At 41.4% G+C, this 22,913-nt stretch overlaps 2 protein-coding genes and 1 pseudogene across 2 annotated transcripts in view; 2 read left to right on the top strand and 1 right to left on the bottom strand.

Moving 5' to 3' along the window:
- The window catches only part of LOC148000626 (alpha-defensin 24-like), a 44,649-nt gene extending 40,009 nt beyond the window's left edge, over nt 1-4,640 (top strand). The window contains exon 2 of the mRNA XM_087589464.1: nt 4,531-4,640. Within this exon, the coding sequence (XP_087445590.1) occupies nt 4,531-4,640 (110 nt within the window). The remainder of the gene's footprint in view (nt 1-4,530) is intronic.
- Nucleotides 1-22,913, bottom strand: part of Erich1 (glutamate-rich 1) — a gene marked incomplete at its 5' end in the record, with an annotated part of 52,793,804 nt that overhangs the window by 5,139,610 nt on the left and 47,631,281 nt on the right.
- On the top strand, nt 115-11,558 carry Defa7 (defensin alpha 7; annotated as a pseudogene). The gene is given in 4 exon segments (NR_172012.2): nt 115-192; nt 9,323-9,381; nt 10,651-10,840; nt 11,321-11,558. The product of NR_172012.2 is annotated as a defensin alpha 7, transcript variant 1, non-coding (transcript).

Raw genomic sequence — 22,913 nt, 5'->3', positions numbered from 1 at the left:
CAAAGTATGGAATTGGCCCTGAAATGTCCTCTGAAACCTCCAGTCTTGCACAGGACCCACATGTGCACATGGGAGGGTCTAGCTGTCTTCCTTCCTCACTGGGATTAAAACTTCGCTGGGTAAGATGGGTCACAGCTTGTGAACTCGTTTCTTCTCATGACCTCCTGCACTGCAACCTGGACTCTAAGACAGGTTGGATGATCTCTTCTGTACTTGTTTTGAGTCACAAGCTTGCATGCAAAATCTCAACAGGACGCCGTTCTCCTTAATAATTGAATCTACTTCTTTTGCCCTGATATTACATGTGTGTTAGTTCTTGTGATATCTGCCAAAAATAAAACCCCATTTCTTAAGATTATCCACAGAATACAAGTTATTTATTGGTTGCCTCATATCAAATCACAGAGTTGGGAATTAGCATGGGTAGAGACTGAGGAGAGGTTGTAGAAAGACCGTCTGTCAACAGATGTCTTTCAACCTTGATCTCCTAACAGGTTCTAGCAAGGAAAACAACTAATCCCAATGAATGACAGGATGTATCATTAGAAACGCAGAAGGTAGGTTGGAAGGTGGTGTAGCGGTAAAAACAGGAGACTTGGCCACAGCCCTGTTGCCTAACCTTTAGTGTCTCTGAGTAAAGCAATTAACCTCTTGCATGTTCCATTACAAACCCACAACACATTGGCCAATAGAGTGGCTACTTTATTGGGTTATTGTGAAAACCTCAGATAGGAGGAGAAAAAAGACCTTAGCAATTAGTATGTATAAGCTAATATAATGTGCTGTACATGTTATCTATGTGGAGAATGCTGCCTGGCTTATCATGTGTTTCAAAATGTCATGGTTTCTATGAAGTTATGACACAAGGCTGCCCTGGCTCTACAATACATGAAAATTTACTATTCTTACTTTACATAAGAAGTTGTCAAGATCAATAGCATTCAAATGTTTTTTCCAATAGCAAATGCTTGTATATATTAAACTAATGGGGAATGTATCTCCTAGTTTCAAATACCTCAAGAACTTTATGGCCATGTTAAAGAGACATCCCATAAAATAGGCAGTTTCCCAAACTAGAGTAAAAGGCATTCAATGTAAGGATAAATGAGACTTGGGAGAGCTGAGAACTGATATAGCACCTTCCAGATATTAAAGATGATGGGAAGAAGAAAAATAGTAAATGTCTGACAGAGTAATGTTTGGGTATTTCTGACCAGAAGACTACAAAATAAAGGTGGTTGATGGGAAGTGGGCTTATTTTCATGTTGGACTGAAGAATGTCCTAATACCATGGAGACAAATCTCCTTGTTTTAAAGATGCATGTTTAGTCACTAGTGATGTCTGGTGTAATTCTTATTATGAAGTCAGTACATGTTTTTTGTTTCCAGTCCCAATGCACACCTTTTCTCTGTGTTTCCATGCTCTCCTGAGAGGGTCCAGGGTCACAGTCAGAAGCTGTAACATGGGTCTGTCTCAGAGTTGGCTGGAATGAGCCAGAAGTATGTGTTGTTCGTTTGATTTTTCTCTGGTCAGTGGAATAATTTGAAAGATCTTGGTCATCTACAGGTTATTTTTGTTTCATGCAATCATAGATTGTTTACCAAAATTTCATTGATGTTCTCTGTAGTGAAAAGTGATGGCCTCTAGCCCATGAGGTGGAGCATGTTGACAATACCATGGTGATGGAGAGGATGTGATTTCAATAGAGATGCCTTCTGAGCACCACAACCTACAGTGATTCTCAGTTATTATATGACCTGGTCATTCTTCAATGTTTGTCCAAGGCTGTGTAAAATGAACCTTTTGAGATTCTTTGGGATTAGGCTAAACTAGGGGGATTTTTTTTGGACACAAGAATAATTTCTGTAACTAATCCTTGGGAAGTTTGTCTTTTAAAGGTTATCATTTACTTAAAATTTTATTTTTATATTTTATATTTATGTATTTTTATATTTTATATTTAATTACTACTTGTATGTATTGGGAGACTCATGTGCCACAGAACTCAGGTGGAGCTCAGAGGGCAGCTAATGGCAATCTGCTTGCTGTTGCCACTGTGTGGTTCCTGGGACTTGAACTCAGGTCAGCAGGTATGGTGACAGTGTGTCTCCCAATAAGCCCTCTTGACTCTTCCTTCTTATATTTCAGTTATTAATTGGCTTTCTTTGTGCACGGTTTGTTGTTGCTGTTTTTGTTTTTATTGTTGTTTTGATATTTTATCTCTTGAGTAGCCATTCTCTGATTTTTACTCTATTTCTCATTCCATGGACTCATTGCTCTTCCTTCTCCTTCTCTGAATGAGGCTGCTTCAGAAGAATATAAGACCTTATCATGGGAGATGCATTTGTGAATGTGCCCATCTCAATTAGGAGAAAAAATAAGAGTGTAGACCAGGACAGCAACATCATTTGAACTTCTTCCTTTTACTTTTTATCTGAAAACTGTGTTCATCTTTGCAATTGCTACTATCTGAAGTCAGGGTTTTGTTTAAGACAGTTTCATTTAAGTGTCTGACACTGTCATTCCAAAGACTCTTGCCTAAGCCTCACCGCATCAGGGTAAAGGCCATGTAACTTTCAGGTCTCAAGGTGAGAAGTAATTTTAATTTTTCTTCATTCTTGGTGCACTGAATGAGCAACATGTATCACTTCTGATATATACCCAAAAGACTCGAGTCAGTCAAGTGAACGCTAGGACTATTCCCACAAGGGCCTGACAAGTCTTGGCTGTGCCTGGAGATGCACAGTGGGCATAAGGCATTGAATAAAGGGATCACAGTGAGTAACATCTAGGAATGAAACTGAGGAATCAACGGTGTTTGTCATACTGGTTTCATGACAGTCAACAGCATGATTGACTGTCACAAGTACACTGTTCCAAATTATTTCAAAACAAAACCAAGATCACTGTTGCTTTTAAGCTCTATGGGATATTTATATGTATTTTATGCCCGTGTCCATATAATGATAAACACTGGTGTTTTCCTAATTATTAAAAAAGTGCAAAAATCACTACATTCTACCAATTGGAAGAGGACTTCAATTTTTTAACATAGACTCAGAGATTGCAAATGCAAAGAATAATTTAAAGCAAGAGAAAAATTTGATACGGTTGTTCATTGTTTCTTAATTCATGTTACCTAAAAGTAAAAAGTACATGATCTAATCCAAGAGCAACAGCACAGCACTGGATGGTTCCCAAGTGGGAAGTATTCTGTCACAATGGCTTCTCCAGAACAACGCAGTCTACCTTCACTCTGAAAACCTGTCTCTTCAACTCAATTCACTGGAGACAAGGAAAGGTGATTTTAATTCCTTAGCCCCAAAGGAAAAGATTCATAAGGTCTTCTTTCATGAGAGTATTGGATAATACCCGGAATTCTGTGCAGAATTGACTGTCAAGTCCACCTGAATTTATATTTGTTCCAGGGTCCACACTTCTGAGAAGAGCAGGCTCCTAGTTCAAAACACAAAGACACTTTGTTCCATGAGATTGTTGAGTTAGGCAGTGTTTAGCTATTTCCTTTCTTGACCACTGAGAGGTAAATACTCAACCAGATGGGAAACAGGGGAAGGTAGCAAGGCCCTGACATCATTATCAGTGGGGGACGGGTGTCACTGAGCACACAGAGCAACATCAGGATGGCAGCCTTGAGGACAGAGGAACAGCAAAGGGATCCCGAGGACAATGGCCTCTCCCAGTCCACATCAGTGAGTGCCTTGTCTAAGTGAGGGGTCTGTCTGTGCCCCATTAATGCTGGCTGCCTCCTCACTCTCCATACAGTGAGCTCAGGCTCAGCAGTCCTCCAGGTGACTCCTGGCCATGAAGACACTTCTCTTCCTCTCTGCCCTTGTCCTGCTGGCCTTCCAGATCCAGGCTGATCCTATGCAAGGGGCAGATGAAGAATAAAATGGAGTGGCAGCCAGAGAGAGGTCACAGATATGTCTGTCTCCTTTGGAGGCCCAGAAGGCTCTGCTTTTTAAGATGCAGATAAGTGCTGGTGTTGGAGGCTTGGACTCTCCTGACGGAGGATTTATGATGACCTCCAGAAACCTGTGGAGAGTAATATGGCTCACTTGGTAACTCTACTTCATTTTATTTCCTTTTCATAGCTGTAACAGTGAGGGTGAAGTAACTCTCATTGAATTTCTTTCTCATAAGGCTTTTACTATAAAAAGTACACATAAGAAGATCACCGGAATATAGAGGAATCCAATGTACTGAGTTGATGAGTATAGAAGAGAAAGAGTAGTCTATGGTATTAGGAGAAAATTTACATTTGTGTAAAGAACTTTGAATCAAATTAGGAGTACACTCAAGTGTCTGCATGGTGACAAAAGGAACACAAAAATTAAACACAGATCAGAATGGCCCTCAAGTGCATGCTGAACACCCATAAAGTACATTATTTGTTGAGATGACTACGCTAATGGTTGTAATGTGACCAACAATGCCGACTCATGGTGTATCACACATTCTCATAGGATTACCTACTATTCCATTCTGCCTGATTCTTTTTGTGTCTTCCATTGCAAGAAATCAGAAATGCTACTATAGAGCAAGATCCTGCAGAAACAGAGAAGGCATTATAAGGACCTGCAACAAAAGACACGAAAGCCTTATCCTCTGTTGCCGCTGAGCATGGAGACCAGAGATAGCAAAGCTGCTATGTGCTCTGAGGCCACTGATGCTCATGACCTCTCCGCTTCAACTTCTTTATCTTCAATAAATTAATTGCACTATGCTTCCTGTTAGAACCTTCAAGGAAATCTTTGCAGTTGAAAAGAATAACTTAGTGTTTGCTTGCAAAATACTTGCTCCAAAAACTAACAACTTAAGGATGACTCTGGGTTCAGACACAAGACGTAAAGAAAGCCCATCATGCAAATGATCCTGCCACATGCCTCTTCTAACATGACTCTGTCTTCCTGCAGACTTGACTCACTCAGAAAGACATTGCCTTTATGTTAAGAAAAACTACCACGCTGTCCTTCAGGTTTATGCACTTCTAAATTTTATTTCCTTAGGGAACTACTGTATCCTTAAAAAGTGTTGAAGTTTCAATGAAACGGGCCTGCATTGTGCCTCTGGTTTCTAAGCTATGGGTTATTTTTGGCTCTATGGAAACACCTTTTAGCAATATTAGAGAAAGTCAGAGAGAGAATAAGTAGCATGAGAAGCAGGGCATCCCACACTAGGATATGCACATTATCTGCAGTGTCTACAGTCATATGAGACAAAATATATTCTCTATAAAGAAATCTTCATATACAGGAAGTGGGCATGTCCAATGGCTGCAGTGTGCTCTACAAGGTACACTTCAGTGAATTACCTTATAGCTTTTTAGAGTTGAATGCAGCTTGGAAGAGATAACCAGGATAAAAAGGAAGTCAGACAGTTCTCCTTACAGCCTGATACTCTTGTAATGCTACAGGGTGCTAAGAGTTAGACACTAAATCATCACCCACTCCTTAAGGGAAAACCATGTATGGATGAAAGGACAGCAGTGGTGGCGACCTTGTAGATTGCAGCTTCCAGTAGCACAGATGGTGTGGTTTCCCAACAGACATTCTTATGGATGGGACATTCATTCAATAGGGATGGGACCATGCTGTTACAATTGAATATGCCCATCACACTGTGAGGAAGAAAGAAGGCTAGAAGCATATTACATGGTAGTTGTTATAGCAACCATGACAGATACCAACTCCACTGAATGAGCCAGTAAGGAAAGTCTAACTCTAACCAGTATAAATAACCCTTTCAGCTTCAAATATTACAGAATACTGATTAGTGGATTGCAGGCATGATAGGCTGCTTCCACATTCCTTCGGGACACTTCAGTCTTTAAATTTGTCCTTTAAATTTGTCCTTTGTGAAATACACTTAATAATTAAGTCAAATGTGGGCCATCCTTCTGAAATGTAATTATCTAACGGCATAGATTCTCAGTTTCCAGGAACAGATAGAATAACTCTGGAAAATGTCAATCAGCAAACACATGACACAATCACATTGATCAACATCCCTACTTATGTTCTCCAAGGCCTGTCCACTATCTCACAAAGATAACAGCCTCTCTTGTCTTTGTCTCCAGAGAGATTATTCCACCATCTCTCCCTGTTGCAAATTCTTCACCCTGGATACAATAAGCTCATGAAGTCTTCCTTCCCTCCTTTGCAGTAGAGGGTAAAATTTTCTTGTAAAATTTGAGAGTTCATTCTTTTTAAATTGACCTATTCTAGTGGTAAACTTCTAAGTGCATAATGGTAAGTTATCATTCATGTATGAGCACATTGTGAAGTGATTAAGTTGAGGAATTAGCATATCTGTCACCTCAATTACTTATAATTTTGTTATGGTGAAACACTAAAATTCTACTGTACGGTTTTGTAATACATGATCCGTTATTATTCACAACCATGCTGTTATGTAATAGTCCACCACAACTCATTGCTCCTCTGTAAATGTAATTCTGTACCCACTGATCAACCTCCTCCCAGCATTCCACGCCCTTTATAGTCTCTAGTAGCAAGTATTCTATTTTCAGCTGCCATTACATTGCTCTTTATCTTGGCTATGTGAGAACATGTTGTCCTTCACTTGTGTGTCTGGAGTTTACACAGAAAGTATCCTCCAGTGCCATCTCAGCTATTGAAAATTCCACATTTTCATGGTTAAATGGTGTTCCACTACGTACAAATACACACACACACACACACACACACACACACACACACACACACGCAGAGAGAGAGAGAGAGAGAGAGAGAGAGAGAGAGAGAAAGAGAGAGAGAGAGTATGTGCACCACATTCTCTTTACTTACTCGGCAATAATGTACACTGCACAGAGATACAATACACAAAGTTATTACTCCAGCATAAAGAGTTCATTTCTATTTGAAAGTTTGGTTTTCTGAACTCTTTCTATGACCAGAAACAACATATAAGGGATTAAGAGACCATATTTTTTCTGTGCTTTACCAACCTTCCTTTGCTACTCAAGGTTCCTCAGATCATTTAAGACACTTGCAGATTAGAGGAAAACACTCTCCCATTCAATGTGGCCCAGATGTTCACCTTCCCAACTTTTTAATACTTGTCCTCTTAGGTCACAATGACCCTCTCCTCACACTCTTCAGCCCTCCAGCCAATGACTCATGCCTAACACATGCCCTTTGCTAAATTCTCCCATGTTTGGGTACTAATCTAAAACTCCAAGAGTGTACCTATCTTTCTGCCTTCCTGCCCACTCATGTGGATGACCCTGCTTCTTTGATAGCATCTCTCAATAAAGCTGTCCCTAACAGTCAGCTGGGACCTCTGATGCCAAGTGTGTACCCAGCACAGTTGTACCTAGTTCTTACAAGTCAGTTGTTCTGTGTTAGGACTGATCATACTTTCAACCTGTGTTAATTTGTAGTCTTAGATTGACAGTTCAAGAACTACCCCCGACTCAGAATTTTCACTCAAATTCTTGAGAACCATAAGAGATTATAAAAACTGGTTGGTTCAAGAAATAAAAGTGTTGCCCTGGCTTTTCTTTATCTCTCCTTTTCTGATGGCTCTTATATGATGGCAGAGAGAATGAAGGGTAGATCTGGAAAGGTTTCATAGTTTGAAATCCTAGAAAAAAAGCACTTGCTAGTTTTTCTCCTGTTCGAGCACACCAAGGACAGAGACCTGAACCCTACATGGGTTGCACACTGATCCTACATTCCCATTGCAGAAATCTTAATAAACAATTAAAAATAAGTTATTCATCAATATATGCAAAATAGAACAGGACTTTATATCACTTTTTTAGGGTGTGTTTTCTGGGTCATTCTTGAGATAGTAGGTGAAAAGATGAAGTTTCATTTCATCAACCTTTGACAAAGCAAAGGTTGATATTAAAACTAATACAAACAAGTCCCAACTTCTCTCATTGTGTATGTACAATAGCATGCTCTGCTCTCCTGTTGTTGTATTTCATTACAAGTAGGAATGGATTTCAAAAGACACACACATGCACATGGGTTCTAACTCATATTTAATATTTGAACATTCGTCAGTGCCATGGGCAGAGAAATGAGTGGCTCTCTGGGATTTGAAGACATTAGTGCAAACAAACTCTCCAGCATGGTTAGCAAGTTGGTGCTGGCGTCAGGAGGGAGATTGTGATGGGCTGAGCACTGAGACCAGGTGTGCAGAGTACAACCGCCCATCATGGTTCAGAGGGAAGCATCGTCATCCATCTTTCTGAAGCAGACTAGGTTTTGACCATGGATATTTGTAAATACAATAAACCAAAACATTTTCCCAAAGAATCTGCACATAAATAGTTCTGGTCTACCACTATAAGGGGCCTTTTTTTCCAAGACTCAAAGTTCCCCAAAGTATGCCAGATGAGTTCCGATATGTCTTACTCCATTTTGTCTTGTGTAACAGGACAACACATACCAAGTCATATAATCATGTTATACACTGCAGATGATACAAAATCCTACAGTTTTGGGGAGCTATGAAGTCTCAGATAAAAGTGTCAAAAGATTTACTCTGTGGTAATAACCCATTTCCTGGTTTATAGAGGACATTTTCAGAAAATATCAGCACCTGGTAAAAGGAAAAAAAATGGTTCTCTTAGACTCTTTAATAAAAGAACTACTCTATCCCTGGGGGCTATGCCCTTTGACCCCAATACCCTGCCAGAAGAATGCATTGTCAATGATAATCTTTGGGAAAGAAATATATATATATATATATATATATATATATATATATATATATATATATATATATATATATATATATATATATATATAATTGGAGACTCCATTAGAAAATGCCCATTCTCACAGCAGAACTAATGGACAATCTCACCATACAGCAAATGTTCGCACTCTCCTGAATGGCTTAACTAGTTCCAACAGTTGTAACTTAGGTCCTAGGCAGATTCACTAAGAACTAGTTTTCAAATGCTTCTTTACATGTTCATTGAATGTGTATTCTAGTCTTCTCCACAAAGCATAGGCTTCATTTATAGGCCACACAGTACCTGTGTACTCTCTTATACCCTCTAAAACCAGTGATTAAGCCTCAAACTCCTTGGAGTGAGCAGTGATGGAAAAATGGGTGTTATCCAGTTCTACACAAGATAAATAAGAAGTCTTTGTGTGAATTCCTGTTTTGCCCCATCTTTTCCAATTTCCTAACTGCCCTTGCACCACAGGTGTTTGAGGTATCCAGTAGAAATTAATCACAAAAAATTAAGACATCACAAGTGACCCTTAAATAGGGGAAGTCTGTTCCAAGATGTTTAAGCTGCTCTTGTATCCCCAGGTCTTAAAAGAAGATTGCTGTCTCTCCTGCTCTACTCTCCCTACATACCCAAAGAGTCTGTAAGTAATGAAAACAATTTTCAAAGTATGGATATGTCACTGAGGCTTAGCTGCAATGGACTCCCTAAAGGCAAGACTGCTCTGGAGGAGCCCACATCATCAGACCCCCTTCCTGGGTTCTTCTGTCTGGGCCTCTGGTATCTGCGAAGGACATTAATTACTGGTTAAGGGGAAACTCACAAAACTTTTCCCAAAACACAAATGTCTTTCTGGTCATTCCAGTAGGGATATTAATATGATCTTTAAACTGTCTTTCTGTTTTAAGAAATATCTCTTGCTATTGCTTGGCTTTGGCTACTGAGTCCCACTTGTTGTCTATATATTTTGGGTTTTAGTTTCTTTTCAGATGTATGCTTTGCTAACCTTTCCACCATGTTCTTTCTTGTCACTTCACCCCAGTGCTTATTTCTTCTCCTAAGCAGAAGCTGCACGGGCCAATACAGTCCCACAACCCCACTTTCCCACCTGCCTTCTTCCCTGAACCTTTGGTGTCATGCAATATGTCACTGTCCAGACCCAGTTCTGTGTTTCCTTCTAGTAGTTTTATGCTTTTACATCTCATGTCCAGGTCTTTAATCCATTTTACTTGAGGTAAGTTCCAGTTGTACATGAAACAGTTGCGCTGTATGCTTCAGTACTTACTGTCTTAATTGCTATTCATACTTGTGTAGGAGTATAAAGAATAGTAGTCCTCCTTAGACCAATTCTTTGCCTAGAGTCACAGGAGTTCATTTGGTCCATAGTTTGATTAGTTTGATAAGGACGATGTGGTTTTAAGCACTGACTCTCTACATCATCAGGGTTCAGGTGTCACCCCTGAGCCAACACCTTCAGATAGCAAATAACAATACATCTTTAGAGACATGGAGGTCCTTAGACTTAATGTATGAAAATGCTGTTTCTTTTCTTCTTTTTTTCACATTAAAAAGTAAATACTCATTCTAGTGTAAACACAAAATCCAAGCAGTTACAGGAAAAATACCAGGGTCTTATTCTTCCTCGCCAGCTTAAAAGAAAGACAGCCACCAGACACATGGACCAAGGCTTATCAGGATCGAAGCTGTGATAACAAAAATATCAAGAAGACGCTGACGGCAAATCGCTTTCCTCATTAATGTAGACACTTTCTACCTGCAGGGCCTATCTCCGATTCTTCCTTTAACATACACCCCCATATACATAGAAACACACACACACACACACACACACACACACACACACACACACACACACACACACACCGTTCCTGATGTCTTTTTCATCCCTTAGGAAACCCACAGCCATGAGGACGCTCACTCTGCTCACCACCCTTCTCCTGCTGGCCTCCACACCCAGGCAGAATCTCCCCAAGGAAGCAGAAGCACTGAGGAGGCTCTAGATCAGGAGCAGCTGGTCATGGAGGACCAGGATATTTCCATATCCTTTGGAGGGGATAAAGGCACTGCTCTCCAAGATGCAGGTGAGAGACATCATACTAGAGACCTGGAGGAGAGAAGGGGGATAGATAAGTTCTGAAATTCGGTCTCTGGGAGACTTTATTACTTCTTAATTTTTCTCATTTAACATCAAGAGCTAAATAGATCAATTTCTTTTTGTGCAAATTCGTTTATATCACAAGGTTTAATACATCAAGTCTTTGTGACTGGTTGTTTTTTCTAGATCTAAATAGTTAGACTTTGTCTATTTTATTGTGTCTATTATATGTTTAAAAATTTAGGTAATGTCAGGAGCACATAAAATATCAAAATTAAGACAAACAGCATTAGTTTCCGTTTTGTGCTTACCATGTATATTTATTCATATTGATCATGATTGCTCATGCTGCTGTCACTAATACTCAAGGCAGCAATCACACTTCACCCATCACATATATTGCCTAAGATTCTTCCGCCCTGCTGACTGAGGCACTAAGAACTTCCTATGATGTCTATTTCCCCAGATGTGAAGTCAGGCGTGACCTGCTATTGCAGACTCCTCAGCTGTCAATTTGGGGAACGACTCGCTGGGTCCTGCCGTTCTGGTGGCGTCACCTACCCCCTCTGCTGCCACTGAGCAATAAGAAGAAGAAGAATGTATTTTCATATAACTAGAGATTTTTAAAGAGACTGTTATTTGTCCCACGTTGTGTCCTTGAGTTTTCTCTTCCATAACATCCAAAGAAAGTCCTTACAACAAGTTCTCAGTCTGTGTGCTTGATTATTGTCTCCAAGCAACACACTGAGAACCAAGTACCAGAATGATAGAAAGAAATTCTCGGCATGGGTCTATAGGAGTGTCAAGGTTAACACATTCTTCTGATGGATAATAAGAAAGGTCAATGCTGTTGTTGGCATCCTAATTTCTCCTCTCATAGCTCCACCCCATTTAGATCAGTGGTACTCTCAAAGCCATTGGCCATGTGGGAAGTAGACAGCATGGGTATCTTCATTTTTAATTGTCACAATGACCTAACTTTCCACCAAAACCCATCTCTCACTCTAAATGTTAGGATTTGACAAGTAGGGCAAGCCAAGGTCATGTATGTGCCCATGAAGCCCGGATTGTGTGTCAGCTCTACAGACACAACTGCAAGTAGCAGTAAGGAGCAAAGGCACTAAATAGGAAGTGTGATGGTTTATATATGCTCGGCCAAGGGCATGCACTTTTAGGAGGTTTGGCCTTGTTGGAGTAGGTGTGTCAGTGTGGGTGTGGGCTTTAAGAACCTCATTCTACCTGCCTGGAAGTCAGAGTTCTGTTAGCAGCCTTCAAATGAAGCTGCAGAACTCTGATCTCATCCTGTACCATGCCTGCCTTGGTATTGCCATGATCCTTCCTTGATGATAACAGACTGAACCTCTGAAGCTGTAAGCCAGACCCAATCAAATGGTGCCCTTATAAGACTTGCTTTGGTCATGGTATCTGTCCACAGCAGTGACATTATAAGACAAGAAGAAAGCAGGAAGTTCCAGCCAGTTATACTCATCACCAGAGTATCTGTGCATATGTGGAGAAGCAGGATTTGATATAGGTAGGCCTTCATTTAAACACACACACACACACACACACACACACACACACAGAGAGAGAGAGAGAGAGAGAGAGAGAGAGAGAGAGAGACAGAGAGAGACAGAGGGATTCAGAGAAATAGAGAGACAGAGAGTGACAGAAACAGAGAGAGGGAGGAAGGGAGGGAGGGAGACAGAGAGAGAGAGAGAGAGAGAGAGGGAGAGAGAGAGAGAGAGAGAGAGAGAGAGAGAGAGAGAGAGAGAGAGAGCGCTTGTGCTCAGAGTTTCATCTATGCCTTAAGATATCCAGGTGTAGGCATCTCATGATCTTAAGATACCTTAATCTATACTTCTCAATTGGTGCTAAACTGTTGAAAAATGTGACTGTCTTTTAAATGACTGCATACCCTGTGACACACAGAGTTACAGCAGGACAAATCAGGTGCCAGAGAACACTGATCTCAGTCACTACACAAGATACAGGTGCCTGAACCAAACCTAGTGGCCTGCAGAAGGAATGAAAGATCCTGAGCCCCCAGTTCTTAGCAAACACCCACCAAATTTAAGAGGCATATATGAGGATGTTTCCAAGTTTATTCCTCACCCCCCTAAGTCACGTGAAAATACTAGTTTAACTCTAGTAAAAAAAAAAGAGGAGACTCCCAAGCTTTCCAAACTCCAGAAGTGCTAACAAGGGTCTGTGTTAGCTTTTGTGAACTCACATTCTCATTGATGCCCAGAAGATCCCTTCATTCATAAATTCCAGCCTCTTTTATAGGATCTCTTTTGCTTTTCTTGGAGTGACTGCTTTGGAGCTAATGTGATAATGTTTAGAGCTCAGTAGACTGGAGCTTGATGCCCATCTCTCCTGCACTGAGTGTCCTCTGAAGGTTCTCTGGGAAAAGAAGAACCTTCAGGGCAGCCAAAACACATAATGATCAGTGCCAGGCCCTCTGGCCACTTCTCCATGGAACTTTTCTGGAATATTCTGGACTCTTGGACAGAGGCTCATGCAGAAAGAACTTTTTTTTTCCCTCCATTTTCATTAGCTTGGGTATGTTTCATTTACATTTCGATTGTTATTCGCTTTCCTGGTTTCCGGGTCAACATCCCCCAACACATCCCCCTCCTCTTCCCTCTGAGTGTTCCCCTTCCCATCCTCCCCCCCATTACCGCCCTCCCCCCAATAATCACATTCATTGGGCGTTCAGTCTTGGCAGGACCAAGGGTTTCGCCTTCCACTGGTGCTCTTACTAGGATATTCATTGCTACCTATGAGGTCAGAGTCCAGGGTCAGTCCATGTATAGTCTTTGGGTAGTGGCTTAGTCCCTGGAAGCTCTAGTTGGTTGGCATTATGGTTCATATGGGGTCTCAAGCCCCTTCAAGCTCATTCAGTCCTTTCTCTGATTCCTTCAACGGGGCTCCCGTTCTCAGTTCAGTGGTTTAATGATGGCATTCACCAATGTATTTGCTGTATTCTGGCTGTGTCTCTCAGGAGAGATCTACATCCAGTTCCTGTCGGCCTGCCCTTCTTTGCTTCATCCATCTTATCTAGTTTGGTGGCTGTATATGTACCGGCCACATGTGGGGCAGGCTCTGAATGGGTGTTCCTTCTGCCTCTGTTCTACACTTTGCCTCCCTATTCCTTCCCAAGGGTATTCTTATTCCCCTTTTAAGGAAGTAGTGAAGCATTCACATCCTTCTTGATTTTTGTGTGTTCTGTGCATCTAGGGTAATTCAAGCATTTGAGCTAATATCCACTTATCAATGAGTGCATACCATGTGTGTTTTTCTGTGATTGGGTTACCTCACTCAGGATGATATTTTCCAGTTCCATCCATCTGCCTATTAATTTCATAAAGTCATTGTTTTTGACAGCTGAGTAATATTCCATTGTGTAGATGTACCACATTTTCTGTATCCATTCCTCTGTTGAAGGGCATCTGGGTTCTTTCCAGCTCCTGGCTAAATAAATAAGGCTGCTATGAGCATAGTGGAGCATGTTTCTTTGTTATATGTTGGGGCATCTTTTGGGTATATGCCCAAGAGAGGTATAGCTAGGTCCTCAGGTAGTTCAATGCCCAATTTTCGGAGGAACCTCCAGACTGATTTCTAGAATGGTTGTGTAAGTCTGCAATCCCAACAACAATGGAAGAGTGTTCCTCTTTCTCCACATCCTTGCCAGCATTTGTTGTCACCTGAGTTTTTGATCTTAGCCATTCTCACTGGTGTGAGGTGAAATCTCAGGGTTGTTTTGATTTGCATTTCCCTTATGACTAAAGATGTTGAACATTTCTTTAGGTGTTTCTCAGCCATTCGGCATTCCTCAGCTGTGAATTCTTTGTTTAGCTCTGAACCCCATTTTTAATAGGGTTACTTGTCTCCCTGCAGTCTAACTTCTTGAGTTCAAAGAAAGAACTTTTAATAAGGAAGAACACCACAGCTTTTGAGAAAAACTTACAAAACAGACCTGGGGTTTCAGCAGATTGCATTTCAGTACCTGCCCCTAGGTGTTTACCCATCAAACTTGATGGACTGTGGGTGGAAAGATGGGGTGAAGAGAGAAAGACAGATCAGAGGAGTTTGGCCCTCAGGACTGAGTGTCATCTTCAAGGCCCTGGGATGCAAGAGCCTTCTCCTAGGAATCAGAAGAGATGCTTACCTTGTTCGTTAATGGTCACTTAAAGGTAGAACACAGAAAAATGAGCTCTATGAATTAGGGTTAGACTTTTGTGTTTTCATATGTGTAAGGGGAAGGGAAGGACATAGAAATATGGGCGGGTCACAAAAGTTCCCTCCTTCTTCCTGAACGCTTTGGTGGTTCTCTGATCTGCCATATTTCTTTATAACACATACTGCATCCATTTGACATCTAACTACGGCTACTTCGAGAGCAATGAAAAAGTAAACAATAAGCTTCCTTGATCCCCAGCTGCTTAGATAGTTATCAACAGTCACGCGGATTGTTCTCAGTGTAATCTATGGCTTTTATAATCCACCTAGAACATTCATAAACTTTCAGAATACACTCACACTTCCATTAACATGCATCCCTGTAATTTATAGGAATGGCTATAGAGTTGGAAAATGATTTTACTCTGCTGGAACGCAAGCTGATGCCTTTGAGAAACACCTTCTGGAGCCTGTACAAAAGAAGCTTCTGTCCTGAATCCATGTGACACAGTGTTTTCTGGCGCAAAACAAGTCTCACTGACCCATGCCAGGCTTGGTGGCATATGCCTGTAACTTCAGCCCTGGGCTGAAGCCAACAACAGGATGGCATTTGCCATATCAGACGGGACTATTTACTGACACCCTGTCTCATAGGAACAGACATGCACACCACGATGGCTGAGATCGCTCCACTGACTTTCTTCAAAGTGTCCTTCAAAGCTTCTTAAACATTAATTAATTAATTTACATCCCAAACATTTCACACACATGCTCTCCCACTCCAGGTTGTTTCTCCCAGAGTCCTTCATCTTCCCATTCTCCTCTGAGAGCACAGGCTACTTTAATGAGTATTCCCCAAACCTGGTGCATCAAGTCTTAGCTGAATTAGGAACATCATCTTCCACTGAGTCCAGAAAAGGCAGCCATGGATGTAGGATTATGTCATTTTGCAGCAAGTTCCGTCCAGGGTAAGACAAAGCTTATCATTGGTTGAGAAAGAAGGGTAGGCAGAGCAAATGTCTAGGAAGGAGGGGGGAGGAGGAGAATGGAGAGATCGAGATGGAGTCTATGAAGGAGAATGGATTGGTTTTAGGTGAACTAGATCGATTTTATCTTGTCTAGGTAGCTGATTTATATTGGTATCAATTGGCAGTGAATATTTTTGTGTGAATAAACTGTGGATTGAGAATTTAACATGTAAATCTAATGCTAAATATTTAGTTTTGGGGCCTTTGATTCTACCAGGCTAAAGAGGACAGTGTGGGCAAAAAAATGGCTGAGAGGCAGTCGGAGTTGCTGATCTTGTTCTGTTGTTGCTTAGAGTGAGAACGCAAGACGGCCTGCAGAACAAGATGTTTCTGTGTTTGTGTGTGTGTGTGTGTGTGTGTGTGTGTGTGTGTGTGTGTGTGTGTGTGCGCGTGTGTCTGCATGCCATACCTGGTAACTACTGCCTTGGGGACCACCAAGGAGGCTGAAAGGGAGACAGCCAAGAGAGGGCGGCTTTTGGATTACATTGTAGAGTAGCAGCCAGAGTGAGTGGATCCAGCTCCTGGGAACTGCTAGAAAATGTTCCTTTTTGATTTTTACCAAAAGACAAAGAGATTGAACTGTATGTCTGCCACATATGTGCCCAGGGCCATGACTCAGCTCTTGTTCACTCTTGGATTGGTGGCTCAATCTCTGAGAACTCCCAGGGGCTAGATTAGTTGACTCTCTTGGTCCTTCTGTTGGGTTCCCATCCCCTTCAGGGCTTCAATCCTTCCCCAAACTCTTCCTTTTGGGTTCCTGACCTCCATCCAATGTTTGCCTGTGAATATCTGAATATGTTTCAGTCAGTTGCTGAGTAGAACCGCTCAGAGGACAGTTATACTAGGCTCCTGTCTGCAAACAAAACAGAATGTGATTAATAGTTTTGGGAATGGTGCTTGCCCAAGAGATAGGTTTCAAGGTGGGCTGGTTATTGTTTGGCCATGCCTTCAGTCTCTGCTCCATTTTTACCTGCATTTCTTTTAAACAGGATAAATTTTGGGTTGAAAGATTTGTTTGACTATAGGAGGTAACCTCTTCAGATTCCGTATCCCCACTGTTAAGCATCTTGGCTAAGATAGACCCAATTGACTCCTGGGAGGCTCACCAATCCCAGTTCTCTGGGACTTCATAGAGATAGTACCCAATCCCCTGCCCTGAACCTCTAGCATTTGCAGATTTTCATTAATTCTCCTGACCCTCTAGGCCTCTATCTTATCTTTCCCACACCTGATCCTGCCCCCGCCCCCGCATCATCTGCTTCCTTCCCTCTACTACCCAGTTCACTCCATCCCTCTGCCTCTAATGACTATTTTGTTTCCCTTTCCAGGCATTCTAGTTTGGGTCTTCCTTTCTTGTTTAACTACTTTTGGTCTGTGGTTTTTGGCTCGATTAAATGCACATTAAGATTCTGGAACCATTATCAGGGCTTGAAGGATTTATTCTGAGATTTTTTTCTGATAGTAACTCACTTGCCTGAACTTGCCCAGTTCTTAGGCCTAGTTTCCTTAACTGCCAATTTGAAGTTTTTCATGGAATCACCGTAGCCTTCTCATGCAGTGCACTTCCTCTTCTCCTCTCTCTCTCTCTCTCTCTCTCTCTCTCTCTCTCTCTCTCTCCCTCTCTCTCTCTCTCTCTCTCACACACACACACACACACACACATACACACCACACATCAGAGACACACAAGCACACACATAGTACACACATACACAGTGAATAGTTTTTAATGGTTGCTTTGATCAGAAGAACAAATCTACTAAAAACTGTGATTCCTAAGACTAACATTTAATAAAGATAAAACTGTAACATACTAATCTTACAAAAGCTGCTAACTTGTCGTAAACAAGTTATGTAAATAAGTATATAAACAAATATTGTTTTTGAGAGACTGCTGGATTGTGAGTTGAGTTTATTGCTCCCAAGGAAGGAGGCTATGGAATTCACCATGGAGAACAAAGAGAGAGGGAAGGGGAAAGAGGAAGAGAGAAAGGCTATATCCAGAGAGAGAGAGAGAGAGAGGGGAGGAGGAGGAGAGAGGAGAGGGGAGAGAACAACTTGTCTGGAATTAAAGGGAAGAGACTCTGGGGAAAGAGCAGCCCCACAGACTCAGTGTCAACCTGTACCTCAGTAAGAATCAATGATTTGCGAGCTCTGAAAGCAACCAAAGATTAAGACAATACTAGGAATTCCAGGAATGCAAGAGAACCCAGATGGTCCCTCATACCTGAAGAAACACCAAGAAAGAGCACTCTGCTCTTTGATAATTAAAGGGTCCTCCCCTTTTAGCTGGGCCTCAGTCTAAATTCAAACATGGGTACTCAGAACAGCTGCAGCTTGAAATGGAAGTTTGGGTAATTACAATTTAAATTGAGTCTATGGACTTTCAGTGTTGTCTGAGTCCATAACAGTGGGCGCTAGGATTTTGTTAACATGGTTTTGAAATAATAAGATTCTTTTTTTTTTTGGTTCTTTTTTTCGGAGCTGGGGACCGAACCCAGGGCCTTGTGCTTCCTAGGCAAGCGCCCTACCACTGAGCTCAATCCCCAACCCCTAAGATTCTTATTCTTGAATCCAAGTGTCTTCATAAAGGCACATACCAAATCTTAGTTGAAAAGCTAATTCCTAAACAGATACACCTAGTCAGGACAGTTCCCGTGAAAGGGGTCCTTTACTGGGAGGGGGAAGAAATGAGGAAGAGAAAGATTGGTCACAGTCTCTGTCTGTTATCTGGGATTAATGTAAGTGACCCAGGTAATGACACATCCTTGTCCTTGAGACTGCATGAGAAGTCTGAATCCTTTATTGTTGAAGTAAAGCTGATTATCAGGCATTGTGAGTCATAATTCACGAATATGACCATTATTTAGTAAATGGTCATGGTCTGAATAGGAAATGGTTGCTAGAGTTCTGTTGACTTCCACCCTGGTCTATGGCACAAAACAAGGACAGGAACAATTGACTCATCCAAGACTCTGGGATGCAGAGAGTTAGGAGAAGACAAAGTATTGAAACTGAGTCCTGACTTGTGGCTCAGGACTGTGCAGGCTGTGGAAGCACAAAAGCCTATGTCCAGTAGGCCATGCCCTCTGATCCTACAAATAAGCAACAAGCTTGCTGAAGTCCAATTTTCTTTATTCCCCACACCGACACAGCCTCTCCCACTCACAGGAGATGTGGAGCAAGAAGGAGAAAAAAAAAACCTTAAGTGACCATGAGTTGTACATTAAAATATAAAATATGTCTTAGACATTAGGGAGGGAATAATCCTGATATTCAAAAATAACACTGAAAAATATACATGTAATCAAGGCATTCTAATTATTAAGAAATAAATGAGCAATACTTGCAGGAACAATGGAAATAGTTGTTTGTCTATATGTTGAATTAAGAATCGAATGATAGGTAAGGAGTAAGGAAATTTTTGTGAGCAATATCACGGAAAGAAATTGTGGAGGTGGTGAGATGGCTGAGCAGGAGGCCAGACCTGAGGGCAGCTGCTGCTCCTACAGGGCTTCTGGGCCTCTCTTTAGGGTGTATCTGTAAATTCTCTCCTTCCTGTCTCACAACCTCTCCTTAGGACATCTCTGTTAATTCCTTCCTTTGGGTTTAGCTGCATCCCCTAAAAGTATATCTACAAATTCTCTCTTCTGGTGTTTGCTGTGAATTCAGTGGAAACTGACTTTTATGTACTCTCTAGAATTAGGTAAAATAATTCTTGCCATACAACAGCACCCTATTGTCCTGTGAAAGTTGAGCAAGGAAGATTCTACCTTAAGAAATGCAGATGGAACCTAACTCAAAGGTGTTTTTGGAGCTATTTTGTTATTTCCTATTACTTGCTTGGGCAATTCATGGGAGAGAGGTTGGGACAGGCTTTCTCTGTGTAGCCCTGCCTGTCCTAGAACTCACATCATAGACAGAGCAAACTGACCTCAAGTGTGCAGCCTCCATTTCTCAACTGCTGGGATTACGGACTGTGCCACCACTGCCAGACTTGGCATTTTCTCTTTGACCTTACTGTTCTTCTGCTTCCATAAATAGTTTCCAATCTTGTGGGTTTTGTGGGTATTGTGTGTTTCTGTGTCTGCATGTTCACCAGTGTCTCCTGCCCTTTTTTGTTGTTGTTTCTGTTTGGTGGTTTTGTTTTATAGCTTCTTTGAGAGTGGGAGTGGGAGTGGGGGTGGAGGGTGGGGCATGGTGTTGCCTTGGTGAAGACAGTTTGGAGAAGATGTGAACAGGGAAACAGTGATCAGAGTATATTGTATGAAAAAGAATATTTTGAATAAAACTAGAAAAAAAGGAAGAAATGTTGGTGTGCATATACACAGTGAGTGGGAGAAGAAAGGAGCACTGAAGACCATGGCCCTATCTTGGGGTCCAGCACTGTGTGAGAATACAGTCAGAACTGTACAGAAGCAGAGAAAAATGATGGCATGTAGAGCACACAAATCAGTCAGGTTCAAGGTTAGAGTTAACGGTTCAGGATCAACGCTGAGTTTCCTTCTATGATAGGAGTGTTGTGTGAGGAATATTGCCTTCAGCGGGCAGAAGGAGAAAAGGAAGAATAGCACAGGAAAAATGTCCCAGGTGTCAGCAAAATCACTTGGCTATCTCTTACTCAGTGTCGCCCTCTCCTGTCCTACTTCCTGTGCACTTGCAGGGCAAATGCACTAAGTGTTATGTCAGAATGACAAGGGTCATGAGAACCATGCTTGGACAGAAAGACCTTGACTCAGCCACCTGTAACAGATGGCATGTATTTATGCCAGTAAATCGCTTACACCAAAAGTCCAAGGTTTACAAAAGACAGTGGGAATAAAGAAGTCTTTTAAACTATGGAGTTAATGACAGAAAATTATAAACTTTCAAAAATATTGTAAAACATAGGCAACAGTGCTAACTTACTATATTTATGAAGAGCAATGTACTATCCCATCTTAAATTATAATTGTTCCATGTATAACCGCATGCACATATTTTTTTTCTCTTTTACTGGATTTTTAAAAATTATTTACATTTCAAATGTTATTCCCTTTCTCGATTTCCCATGGAAAATACCCCTATCTATCTCCCCTCCCTCTTCTTCTATGAGGGTGTTCCTCTTCTCCAACCACCCACCCCTTCCAGGCTCGCTTCCCTGACATTCCTCTACACTGTGGGGGTGTAGATGAGGGCCGAGCCATTGCAAGACCAAGGGATTCTCCTCCCATTGGTGCCCAACAAGACCATCCTCTTCTACATATGCAATTGGAGCCATGGGTCTGTCCATGTGTACACTTAGGATGGTGGTTGAGTAACTGGGAGCTCTGGTTGGGTGGTATTGTTGTTCTTTTGGGGTTGTTAAATCCTTCAGCTCCTTCAATCCTTATTCTAACTCCTCCAATGGGCACCCCATTCTCAGTTCAATGGTTTATGGCTGGCATTCGCCTATGTATTTGTCATGCTCTAGCTGAGCCTCTCAGGAGGCAGCTATATCAGGCTCCTATCAGCACCTCTTGGCATCCCCAGTAGTGACTGGGTTTGTTGGCTCTAGGTACATAGGCCATATCCCCAGGTGGGGCAGGTTCTGAAAGGCCATTCCTTCAGTCTCTACTCCAAACCTTGATTCCATCTCTCCTCTATAAATATTTTTGTTCCCCCTTGTAAGGAGGAATGAATCATCTGCATTTTGTCAGCCTTCTTCTTGAGCTTCATGTGGTCTGTGGATTGCACCTTGGGTAATTCAAGCTTTTGGCTAATAGCCACTTATCCATGAGTGCATATCATGAGTGTTTTATTGTTTTTTTTGCCATTGGGTTACCTCACTCAGGATGTTATTTTCTAGTTCTATCCATTTGCCTATGAATTTCATGAAGTCATTATTTTTGATAGATGAACAGTACTCCATTGTGTAGATGTACCACATTTTTTGTATTCATTCCTCTCTCGAAAGACATCTCAGTTCTTTCCAGCTTCTGGCTATTATAAATAAGGCTGCTATGAACATAGTTTAGTATGTGTCCTTGTTACATGTTGCTTCATCTTTTGGGTATATGCCCTGGAGTGGTATAGCTGGGTGCTCAGGTTGTACTACGTCCAATTTTCTGAGGAAACTCCAGACTGATTTCCAGAGTGGTTGTCTCAGTGTGCAATCCCACCAACAATGGAAGAATATTCCTCTTTTTCCACATCCTCACCAGCATCTACTGTCACATGGGTTTTTGACCTTAGCTGTTCTGACTGATGTGAGGTGGAATCTCAGGGTTGTTTTGATTTATATTTCCCTGATGACTAAGTATGTTGAACATTTCTTTAGGTGCTTCACAGCCATTCAATATTCCTTAGTTGAGAATTCTTGTTTAATTCTGTGCCCAATTTTAAAAGGGTTATTGATTCTTGGGTGTCTAACTTCTTGAGATATCTGTATACATTGGATATTAGCCCTCTATTGGATGTAGGATTAGGAAATACCTTTCCCAATATGTTGGTTGCCATTTTGTCCTAGTAAGAGTGTCTTTACCTTACAGAAACTTTGCAGTTTTATTAGGTCCCATTTTTTGATTTTTGATCTGAGTGCATAAGCCATTGGTGTTTTGTGCAGGAAATTTTCCCCAGTGCCTATTTGATTGAGACTTCTTTAGGTGATAAGAATGCATCGATTTGCATTCTTCTACATGCTGACCTCCAGTTGAACCATCGCAATTTGTTGAAAATGGTATCATTTTCCACTGGATGGTTTTAGCTCCTTTGTCAAAGATCAAGTGACCATGATGTGTGGTCTACTTGCCTGTCTCTGTCCCAATACCATACAGTTTTTATCATGATTGCTCTGTAATACATTTGAGGTCAGGGATGGTGATTCCC

The sequence above is a fragment of the Rattus norvegicus genome, chromosome 16 (assembly GCF_021556685.1).
Source record: "Rattus norvegicus strain SHRSP/BbbUtx chromosome 16, alternate assembly SHRSP_T2T, whole genome shotgun sequence".
Lineage (NCBI taxonomy): Eukaryota > Metazoa > Chordata > Mammalia > Rodentia > Muridae > Rattus > Rattus norvegicus.
The sequence above is the reverse complement of the archived record's forward strand: the minus strand, read 5'-3'. Positions and strand labels throughout refer to the sequence as shown.